The 12,044-nt window shown below is 48.6% G+C and overlaps 1 protein-coding gene across 13 annotated transcripts in view; it reads right to left on the reverse strand.

The window, feature by feature from the left end:
• ARHGEF9 (Cdc42 guanine nucleotide exchange factor 9) overlaps window positions 1-12,044 on the reverse strand; it is a 173,156-nt gene that overhangs the window by 56,542 nt on the left and 104,570 nt on the right. For all 13 annotated transcript variants that reach the window (XM_032196072.1, XM_032196073.1, XM_032196071.1 and 10 more), the window contains one exon: window positions 3,649-3,828. In XM_032196072.1, the coding sequence (XP_032051963.1) occupies window positions 3,649-3,828 (180 nt within the window). The remainder of the gene's footprint in view (window positions 1-3,648; window positions 3,829-12,044) is intronic.

The following is a 12,044-nucleotide window of genomic DNA, read 5'->3' on the forward strand; positions in this document are numbered from 1 at the left end:
CACAGCACGCGAAGACAGCCCAAGGGTGCACCATCCAAAAGAGCGACAAGTAATATCACTGCTACAAGCATATGAAATCCCATTTAAACTTCCCACTGCGTTTTCCATCGGCACCTCCCACCCTCTCAGCCCCCTAAAAGCAGACAGGACGTTCAGGACATTCACCATTGCTTACTAAGCTCCAGACCTGACTTCTCCTACGTTTTGCTTTTTCTCTTCCCAGAAAAGCATTGCTTTATCATCCCATTTCTCCTTTAAAGCTCTTGTGCTCCCAAAGCTTTGCGGCTTCCCTCTCTCCTCCTTTCTCCCAGCCAAGTCTCCAGCTAAGAGGATAACTGCAGGCCCTGAGCACAGAGACAGCAATTCCCATAGGTGCAGGCAATTCAAATGCAGCATTTGTTTGCAGCCCCCCGCCCCCAAACCCTGCATGCAGAAGAAGCCAAGGGAATCAGCAGGTTGCTGTTTTCCTCTGCACATGCAAATGTGAATTCTGCCTGCTATGAGATTTTGTGAGTGCCAAAGCCTGTGCCAAAGATTTTCATGTGATCTGGCTGGAGAGCAAGAAGCGTCAGACATCTCATTGCAAACTAGGCTTTCCAGCCCGGTTTTGTAAGCAGAAGTCATCCAAATGACTTTTAGGGGAATCTGGCTTTGCAATCATCTTCTACTGTACCCCATGTTCTTACCTAGGAGTGACCTGTAGTCTAAAACACCCTGAAATTAATCCTGCTTGGTTTTATACCCGTCTGGTCTGTCCTGTCATTCCTTCCTCTAGCTGCATTTGATCCTCTGCTGTGCAACGTGCTGTTCCCTTTTCCTCCTCCTCTTGCATAAACGAAATAGAGATATAAAGGAAAGCAAGTATTTTTCTTATGCAAGTAAAACTAGAGCCACCCAGCCTAAATCGGGCAGCTTTCTGTTACCATGTCAAAAAAACAGAGCTCAAAGTACAACAGAAAAAAAATAAGCAGTCTCCTCGTTATGATCAGTTCAATAAGAAATACAAGAAAAAAACATGGAGGGGAAAGCCAAGTGAAAACGTTTCAGGTTAACCCGTCCTTGACAGGACCCTGTAGGAGCATAAACCTGGTCCTGCAAGCAGAAGAGGGGTTACGGGTACCTGCCCTAAAGACCCCATGGCTTTGCAGGCATCCAGCTCAAATCTCTCTCCTTGTAAGTAAGGTGGAAGGGGAGGGGTGGGGGGGGAAGGAACAAGCAAGAATAGAAACGAAGAGGCAAGCGAGCGACCTCCGCCAGCGGAGGAGAGAAGATGACAGCCCAAACGCAGTCGTTTTCTCAGCACAGGACACAGCGAGCGGGGCGCTGCCTGGAGAAGGCAGCTCCGTTCTGCAAACCCGAGTGGCAAATTTCCCCCTCCAGCCTCCCCTGCAGAGCTGCGAACAAACTGTGCCAGAACTCCGCTTGCGTATTTTTTGAAATGCCTGGTGCTTATTTTTAAATATTAATTACCGTTTGTGACAACAGAACCCGGCAGCTTCCCCCTTTGGGAGCACATCCCTCGGTCCCAGGGCAGGTGTCTGGGCTCAGCCCACGCCGAACCAGAGCCCCACAGATGGAATAACTGTGTGATGGACGGGCTGATTTTGTTGGAGTGAAGTCAAGCTGTGGGGTTGTGATGTTAGACAAAACGGGCAAGAAACCTGCCTGGAAAGGCCATCGCGATCCTAAGCACCACGGTTCATCCCAGGATGTTTTTCAGGCATTTTTCCCTGCATATCACAGTCTCAGATTCATTGACTCCTCTCCTTTGTTTTTCCAAAATCACCCTCCCAGTGCAGGGAGAGATGGAAAGTTCAGCCAAGCCAAGTGATCCATGGGTTTTGGCCTTAGAGTAAATGGACTTGTTTGTTTAGTTGTTTTGTGATTTTTTTTTTGTGATTTTTTTTTTTTTTAGAAAGCTGTGCAGTGCAAAACAAGGCTGTTATTAAATCTACCATGAGCAGTACACTTACGACACTGCACAAAAACGCACATTAAATCTTTTCCCCGGAATCACAAACAAACCAGCCCTGGCAAATCCTCTGAAAAAGTTAAACTGGCCCAGAATACTTCAGTCTCCAAGTCAAACAGAAAGAATCAGACGGATTTTTCTAAGGCAGCTTTCCCAGCGAGGAACACAGATGAGATGTGCTTGCAACACCCATGAGAATATTTTCCCCAATGAGATTATCGTCTTGATCACACCTCCTCCAAATCCATTTACCAAGCTCATTATCTCCACTGGGTGCAGGGTCAGACTCGCAGTGTCCTATTCAACAAAATCCTGAAGACTATTTGTTATTCTGGGGGTTGTGCTAAGCTTTCTTATTCAGGGAGCCCAGGCTCCAGTTTCAATCCCTCACCTCTCGTTGCTCTCAGCGCTGGCCAGACCTAGGAGGGACAGGAGAGATAAAAACAAGCACCATGGGGGAAAACAAAATCGTGCACTGGGGATTGGAAGAATGCAGAAGCGAGCAAAGACCTGCGTTCCTTCATCAGTGGTCATCATGCATCACTAGGAAACACCAGGTCGTAGATTTTTAACTCCATCTTCCTAATCCTTATGGCTATCGGCCAGATGATGAGATATAATCAAACAGGGGTCCTGATGATGCAGGATTGCCCGAGATAGGAAGGATTCAGAGGGAGGGTAAGCCAGGCAGAGAACCAAAGGAAACACGGTGGCTCTTTAAGATGCTGCACTGTCTTTCTTGTGTGTTTCAGAGAAAAGTCTTCCCCTCAATGGAGCTTGTCAAATTGCCCAGGAGGCTCAAAGCAAAGATTCATCTTTCAGACAATTGCACAAGGCAAAAGAAATCTTCATTTTTGAACCATATCCCCTAAGCTCCTAAAGGAATTAAATCTCTATTGAACCCTCTGTAAAAGGGAGAGGAAAAGGAGGTGCACAAGGTCCGTGGTGATGTCTTGACTCCCCAGGGAAGTTTGAGAGAGCCCTAATAATGTTGCAGGAGCTGACAATACCTAAAAGGGCATCTGCTTGTGCTTTTGCTTTCTTAAGACATACTGAGTAAAAAAATAAAATAAAAAAATCAAGTGCTTGAATCCTTATTTGGGAAAGGCCAGGCCGCCAGTGGAGATGGCTGGGTGCAGCAAAACCTGCTTCAGTAGAAAAAGAGACAAGCCAAATTATTCCCTGCCCACTTAAAAGAATAACCAGAACTGCTCACAGACTAATTAGCAAAGAAATTTTCCATTCAAAGCAGCTGAGGAATCAGAACACAGCACTGCTTGTGGAAAGGGGGGAGCTGACCCCTCCCTGCGAGCTCTCCTCAATGCAGGTCGCCCATAGCCCCCCAAAATCACCTACTCACAGCCTGCACAATACTTAACTGGTTTTCCAAGAAGAAATGCTTCAGAAAAGAGGCTACAGCATGTTCAGGCACACAAGCAAAGGCGTTCCGCATCCCAAAAGCATAAAGAAGAGCCAACACCTCTTCAAGCCTCCCTCTAACCCAGCCTCACTTCTTGCAAAGCCTTCTCTGTTCCCCATTTTTCACACAGAAAACACAGACATGGAAAACAAGCATCAGTGGCAATAAAGACAAAAAGCAGTTCGGATCATTGACCATTTCAAGCAACGACGGCAGCAAATCACCGAAGCAGTAAGAAAAAAAAAGAGTTATTCACCCTTACAAAACTGGCGGGAAACCATCCTTCTTCATCATCAATCTGACCCCACCACCAGTCCTTGTTGGAAGCATCAAGAACCTTGATAACGTCTCCTGCTTTAAATGCCAACTCCCGGTTGGCCATGGTGACGTGATCCCATACTGCCTCAGCACGTACAGTAGAACCACCACTGATCAGCTGTGGAAAGAGAAAACCAACAGTCAATACAGGCCCGGTTCCCCCAGACATGCACATGCACAGAAGCAGCAGCACAGCAGAGAAGAGCTCAGCCAGAGTAAAACTTTGCCTCCATTCTGATCCGCAAGAGTTTCGCCGTCACATGAAGGAATACCAAGGTATAAACCTGATATAATCGCTCCTCAGAGCACCGCACAGCTCCTAGCCATGCCACACAAGTGAGCACGTGTGCAGATGCTCGGTGACTCTCGGATCCTGGCCCTGAACATATAAAAAGCAACTCTGGAGCCGCAGTTATGAGCACGAGCACCTGTTATCACAGTACATGGCTGTCAGGTAGAAGTCAGCCCCAAACCAGGTCAATGGTGTCCTGCAAAGGCGATTTAGTTGCAGTGCAAGTTGGCTCAGGGAAAGGGTACAACCACAGCTTCAGGCCCTGGAGGTTTTCATGCAAAATCAGGCACAGCTTTCAAATGTATTTAGAACACCTTTTTTTTTTTTTTTTTGAAACAAAAGGAAGCTTAGTGTGTAGTGCTGGTGATGCACTGCCCCCCCTTGCTTTTGACATCTCCAGGCTGCCAGCAGAGCAGGGGGCACGGCGGCACCCCGCTGGGCTGCGGCAGGCCGAAGGCAGCCCACCACAGCCGTGTCCTCTGTTTGGTGTCCTCACCTACCCAACGCGGTCATTCCAGAGCTGGCCAGCGGCACGGCGATGCCCCAACCAGCTCCCGTTTTCATTACGAGCCACCCAGTTTTACAGCAACTCCCGCTGAATGCCTGCAGGAAGGACACGTCTGAAGCCTGGTGCTTGTGCATGCACCAGATAAATCATCCTTCCGCGCCCGGGACACCCGCTGCTCCTCAGGACGATCGTCGTCTCTCTTTTAACAGGATAATGAATTGTGTTTACGTTTCACCCGCTGCAGGAGTTGGGCACCGAAGGGTCAGACTGCCCCAGCAAATCCAGACTTTACCCACACGCTCGCTGGCTTGTCAGAGCCATCCTGAGCCACGCTCATTAATTCTGCCGCCTGAGATGCACCCGATGTGCGCTTGGGCTCGCCTCCAAAGCAGAATTTCAGCTCAACAAAGAGCGAGCTCGGCTCTGCAACCATCACAGCCCTTCCACATGGCAAGACTTTAACAGGCACGGATATCCTTTCAATTTAGGCAAGCAACACAAAGCATAAAAACAACACCCCGTCACAGCAGTTATGTAAGCACAGAAGCTCTGGGAATGGTTAGAAAGCTCTTAACGGCACTTCTCTAAGTTCAGCTTATAAAAATGCCTGCTAACAACCACCTGCACGGTAAGAACTTGCAGGAAACCTTTTGGCACTGCTGCAGGGCTCTCAGCATAAACGCATAAGAGCACTGGAGTCCCTATGGGCGATTCAGTCAACAGATTAAAGGACCTGATTTACAGTTTTCCTTGAACTGATGTTTCCTTTAAGGAATCAAGCTTCTTAGGTTTGTGACAATTGCGGTTTCAGCTCTTCAATTATTAGAAGCAGCTTACATAAAAAAGCAATATCTAAGTGAGACAAACTTGACACTTGGTGCCTTTCATCCTCAAAAGCCAAGATTTATCTAGTCAGCAGATTTCCCTCGTCTCAGCAGTGAGGTAAAACAACATTCTTCCCACCTCCATTTTGACAAATTATCCTTTCAAATTCAAATTGAGCTGCAAACAAAACATGGCTCCCCCATAAAGGACTTGCTACATACAAGCCTTACCGGATAACAAGACAGAAAACAAAAGCGCAGGGTAAGAACAAGCTCTCACGTTAGAGTCAAGCAATAGACAGGATGTGCTGAGCTTATTGCAGAAGGCATCTGGTGTATTTGTGGGGATTCATCTCGTGTTTGATACAGTGGGAGCTGAAGTCAGACAGTGTAGGACCAGCCCTGGGCCCTCATGTAGCAGAAGGACAGCTGCATCTGGAAAAATAAGTTACCAAGACTGATTTCTGACTCCAGTGCAACAACCCAGCGTGCAACCCAGGCAGAGATGTGTTTTGGTGCTTCCTTCGAGCCCTGCATTGCTCTGCATCAGGGTTTCCAGACACCTCCATAAGGATGAACCAGGTAAAAGCAAAGAAACCCGAGAGAGATCTGGGAGGAATGACAGACCTCACAAAAAAAAAACCCTCTCGATATATTCAAGGCCTGTTAACAATCACCCGTTCCTGCACCAGGACTGAGCTCTTCTCCTTCACCAGCATTTCCCTTTTGGCACATTTACACAGCCACTAGCCCCCAGCAAGCCTTTGGTTTCCTGGGCTAAGCCAGCTCTGCTCCTTCAGCCTCGGCTTACCGGGGGGCTTCCTTCCCCCGGCGTTTCACCAGCCCTTCTAGGCATCTAGACCACATCTTTCTTGACTATAGATGACCAGACCTGTCAATGCTATTCCAAAGAGACCTTACCACAGCTCTGTGAGACATCACAAAGTTATTTCCCTTACCGTGTCACAGAAATCTTCCTGCAAGACCCCACACCTCCCTGCCCCCCGTGGCTGCCTCCCACCAGGAGCTCACTGTGATCCTGCACTCAGCTCATCTGACTAAATAAGATACAGTGCATTCTCTTTATCTAGAAACTCAGTTGTCTTATCAAAAAGTAAATGAGGTTGGCCTGACACTCATTCCCTTTGTTAATGCCACTGGGTATTTTAGTCCATTTTTCACTGAGGATGAACCGGGAGCAGAGCTATTACGCAGAAGCCGCTTTCCTGCTTTTTCTGCTTCATTTCACGCAGACTTCGCTGCCACTTCACACGCAGGCAGATCTGGGCACGAGCTGCCACCAAAACGTCACTGAAACCAAACTTCAGAGGGACTCGAGAGCCTCCTAGCCTACTTTACAAAGCTCATTTCCAAGCCTGAGGCACAAAATCCGGGCTCGGAGGAGCGCAGAGGCCAGCGGCAGGGCTGGGAATGCCGGGGAGTGAGCTTGGCCGGTGCCTGTGGTCAGCACAGATCTGAAGGGGACGGCAGGAACTGAAGTGGCTTTGCAAGGAGTTTCTTGACAGAAAGAGAAAAAAGGCTGAAAGCTCTTTGTTTTCTCTTCCTGGTGTCACTGGAGAAGAAAGGCGCCCTCAGCTGCTCCCCTCCAGCCCCGGTCCGTGTCCTCAGCCCCGCACGGGGATGTGCTTGCCAGGGAGCTGGTGAGCGAGCCTCACCCTTCCAAAACACAAAGCCAGCTCAGCCTGCAATAAAAGGACAGCGTTGGGAAGGCAGAATTTGAATTCCGGCCATCACACGTGCTGGGTCCATTGAGAGAACGTCAGAGCCTAAAATTAAAAGGTCTGGTTGTTATTCTGCAAGGCATCTGGCTGCATCCGTGGAGCCGTCTGGCTATTTCAGGGCAGGGTTACAGTGACAGAACCTGACATCTGCAGCAGCAAGAGAAGATGAACAAGAGAAAGGTCAGGACAAAATTCTACGTGTTTTCTGAGAAAATTCAACGTAGGAACTCTTCATTCCAGAAAATTCCTATCTAGGATATTCCAAATCTAGGTCCTAGATATTCCAAATCTAGGTCCTAACGCTGTAGCCAGGCATACCCAGCCAAAGACGCTGCATGGGACTCATCTCCCATACTTTCAGATGTCTACCATACAGCATCGGAGACGGTAATCTGGGCTCTGTTATAATCAGCGAAGAGAAAGAAACACATCTGGAGCATAATTCATCTCAGCTCTTTCAGTTGCCTACCTTTGAGTGAGGTGAATCGTGCCCCAGCAATGGCTGCTGCTCTCTGTTTAATTGGGTAACGCACACGTTTACATTTCCAACACCTTAATGTTTAGCACGTCTGCAACCTGGCCATTGCTAAAAAGTGGTGAGCAAAAGCTGGATTAAATACGATGATCACCGTTGGCATAGCCAAAGACTTCAGCCACGCTCTCCCAGCCACACCAGTTCCCCCCTTGCTGTTTGTGGCGAAGAAAAAACCCTCAGCGGGCAGACAACCAGAGATCAACTGAAGGGATGTTCATGAGGGACAGGAAGAAGGGAAAAAAGAGAACGCTGTAATTATGTGCACAGCTGACACATCTCTGGAAGATACCCTGAGAACAGGGGGTATTATTGCTGCCCCACCAGGACCGTGCGCTTCAGCCTGTCCAGGGATTTTCACTACAGGTTTCCAAAGCCCTCTGCAGACCCCCAGTAACTCAGCCACAAACCCTCACTCCGCAGAAGCTTATTGAAGATGCTCCTAACACTCATGTACAACAGGTGACTGCATTCACAACAGCAAACAAAGTCAGGGGAAAGGAATTAAATTACTCCCACTTAATGTCCACGTGGATTTTGCTTTCTCTTCCAGGCTGGTTTTATTTCTAGGATGGAATGCGGCCACTGGAAATACTGAATTACATTAGAGGTGCTGCCAAAATAAAACGACAACAACAACAAACTGTCAAAAATAAAAAATAAAATAAAGCTTCAGAGGACTCTGCAAATCCAAAGTCACAACCAAAGGGAAGGGAGCATCATTAAAGCCATGGAGGGAGCTTCCAAGGCAAATAAAAGAGGAGCACAAATGTGGTGGTTCAGCTCCGGAATTAGCAATATTTTTTTTCTGGCCATGGCTTTGTGGCACTGTTGTTAAGATAAAACAACTCTCGCCGCCAAAACAAGCAGGAAAATGAAAGCAGAGAGAATAACAGGACAACATCCTGCTGCATGACATGGTGGAATCACTCTGCTTAACCCCATACAAGAGCAAGGCTGGGAGCAAACTCTTACCGTGGAGAGGGGAAGGGGGATGCCACGGAAGACCCTCCTGCGGGAGCAGATCCCTCACACCCTGCCACCCATCTTGCACTCTGATCCAAGGAGTCCAGCCCCAGGTGTTTTTCTGAAGTACCTTTCAGAAAGTGACCTCTAAACAGAGGTGTATGACTTCCTCCAGGCCACTGCGGGGTTTCCATCTGCTGGCTGTGTCACTGCAAAAGGACTTTGCTCCAGCTCTGCAAGCTGGGGCGGCTTGGAAAGGGACCTTGGGGCATAGGTGAACCTCGGCCTCGCACCCCTCTGCTGCCTTTTGCCTGACTTTGCTCCTTCCAAAGCCACAGCACACAGCCGAAAGCCAACATCTGCTCCTTCTCAGCAACTGCCTGCAGCGAGGCAGCCTAGTAGGAAACGGGTTTTAGAGAAATCATCCAATCCTGCAGAATTTTGCTAAGTGTTCCCAAGTAATCAACACTCCCTGCTTTCTTACAGGCCAACGTGAAAAAGAAATTGGGGATTTACTGGTCCCTGGAGACTGAAATGGGCATGAACTAGCAGAAAGCAGGGGGTGATTCAGTTTGAGGCTGGGCCACACGAACCACTATTCAGACCTCCTTCAGGGATAAGTAATGGTCTCTAGCCCACTGGAGCCTGCATTGCCTTTCAAGCACAAAGGTTCCCACAAGTCCAAAATCCACTTAATGAACAGCAAACCCCCCCCAGAAAAAAAAAAAAAAACAGTAGTGACAAAGAAGCCTATCATAGATCAGCATCTCCTTAGAAAATCCTAAGTACACACGAAGTTTCCAAGACTGCGGACTCTGGGTAATATAAACCTGCCCTAAGATTATCCATATTTCTCTACTAGATCATTTGCTAATGCATTAATAGAGCTATAACAGTAAAAATAAATAAATAATTAAAATTATCTGGGTAGTGCCCTTTCAAATTAGCACTGCAGAAACCCCGTGCTCCTCTGCAGGGTCAGGACAGCCGGCTGTGAAGGGGAGACGGAGACACGCGGTGAGACTATGCCATTTGTTTAAATTGTTCTGGTACAGACATGTCCTTTATTCAGACAGCATAAAAGCACCGTAAAATAACAACAGCATTTCCCACTGTATTCACCGGGCCCTTCCAGAGCGGCAGCAGCCAAAACACCTTCAAACAAAAACATACAGAGAGCTGGCATTCAGGGTAAAGAAATCAATACTCAAAGTAACCCCAGCAGAATAGGAAACACAAACGACTTGGAAGCTCCCAGCCAAGTGAGAATCCTGCTTTCCTCCACGTGTCCCCAGAAGCAAGGCACCTCACGCTGCTTCACCCTCCTGTGCTTTAATTGCATCGCTCCCCCACGTGCGGCAGGGCTGGCAGCACAGGTCCATAGGGCTGCTCCTCGTGGGGCAATTCGTAGGGCCATCATCTGAAAGGTGTCCGAAGGATCCGCCTGGGAGCTCCCCTGTTAAAACAACCCTCACCGCATGGCCACCAAGAGCTTTGGTGTAGCCCTCACCTGAACCATGCAGAAACTGCAGCGGGTGGCTGAGCCCCCCTCCGGCACGTTTGGAGGGTCACGGGGCAGGCGGAAAGGAAGAGCACGAGCAAATGTGCCCCCAACCCGCCGTGTCGTACTTCTGCTCTTGTCTCCTCTCCCAGCAGTCCCTTTGATCGTGTATTTACTTTTAAACCTCCCATCAGAAATGATACAAGCTGAATAATGCTAGATCGTAGTGGATTAGCCGCACGGCTCATTCACAAAACAAATGGGAGGGCATTTCCACTTGATTTGCTTATTCTCTGAAGAGGTGCAATCACATGAAGGTTAAGAATTTCCCTTTCTCTTTCAAGCCCTTTGATGAATTTGCCTAATGGCTGGATTGCAGCTGAAAAAGGCTGACTGGAGCGAGCGAGCCTCTGATATTCCCCGCGTTGGTCACCCTGGGTTGGAAGCCTCATGGACCTGCGGGTGGAGGATCAGCGCAGACCTAGAGGTTCATCAAGCCTGGGTTATTACGTTTTTGACTGATTTAGATTTTTTTGAAGAGAGAGAGCATGGCAGAAGTGAAATCACCTGGCCTTATACAGGGCACAGCAGCAGACTGCAGGGTATGGCTTTCTTATTCAGTGTTTCTTATGGTTATTGTGCACGTTGTTCCTATTAATTACAATGGCTGCAACCCAGAGCTGCGCTCTGCATCTAGAGAGCTGGGAGTGCCCATAAAACCAAGGCAGGAGTGAGGAAAAGGACTGGAAACAAGGCAGAGTTACCCCAATAAAGCACTGCCCGTGTGGTTGTTAATTGGCTCCGGAGCAGCGGCGAGCCTCCTCTTTGATGGTGCGCGTGTTGCCGTAATTGCTTTCCAATCCTCTTTGCGTAGCGGGCACATTAAGCTTCCCTTGCCTGATGACATATCTTTCATGTACAGTAATTACAAATAACCACCAACCATAATCTTTTAAATCACATAAATTATGAGATTGGTTCTGGAACTCGGAGTTACAGCCGCTCCCAGGAACACAGCGCCTCTCCTCAAACGAGCCAGAGCAGCTCCCGGCACCTCGCTGAACCTGCGCCAGCACGGGCTGGCAGCAGAATTCCCTCGCTACAGCACATGGAAAACAAACGGCTACGTGCTCATCAAAATCTAAACCTGTGCAAATCCCAGTTTTCTGAGCAAGGAAGGGGCTCCTCAGGTTCCCAAATGACAGCAGAAACTTTCTCAAAGACCTACAGTCCTACTGAAAATCCTGCCTGTGGTCAGAGGGCCGGAGCTGCGCTTTGATTTCTGCCCAGTTTAAGCTTCAAGATGCAGCAGGGGTGAAGGAGGCAGGCAGGACCTGCTCCCAAGCGGTGTTTGCAGTGTTAATAAAGCTCCAGCCCAGCCCTGCTGCTCGCTGCGGCAGCAAACGTGGTGCCAGATAACATCGAAGCTTTGTGCAGAGACCGCTGCGGGACTGGGGAAAAGGCTGATACACTTTTCTCTCAGTTACCCAGGGTGCAAAATCACGCAGATAAGCACAACCACAGATATTACGAAACGTACAGAAATTAGGCTCTGGGAATGTCCAGTGAAGGGCAACAGGTGGGGAGGGCACTGGTGCTGTGGACCTGATCCAAGAAGGACGCAGAGCATGGAGAGCTCAGCTGCACGGAGACCGTCCTGAGCATCCCCGTGCGCGTGGCATAGCTGATCCACAACCTCACGACCCATGCACGGATAACCAAGCCTTGGCTGGAAGTGCCAGGAATGCCAAACCTAGCTTCATTTTGCCCCCAAGGCCAGTCCTCACTGAAAAGGAGAGCAGAAAGACTTCTCTGGCAGGGAGCAGGCTGGCTGACTGTAGGCAAACTGAGCTCATCTGAGCAACTGAGGAGTTGTTGCAGGGAGGAAAGATAAAATTGTAATTGCTCTGAGGAAGGTAAAAGTGCTTGAAGAGTTAGAGATTATTTATTTTAAAATGTACATCACCTG

The sequence above is a fragment of the Aythya fuligula genome, chromosome 13 (genome assembly GCF_009819795.1).
Source record: "Aythya fuligula isolate bAytFul2 chromosome 13, bAytFul2.pri, whole genome shotgun sequence".
In the NCBI taxonomy this organism is placed as follows: domain Eukaryota; kingdom Metazoa; phylum Chordata; class Aves; order Anseriformes; family Anatidae; genus Aythya; species Aythya fuligula.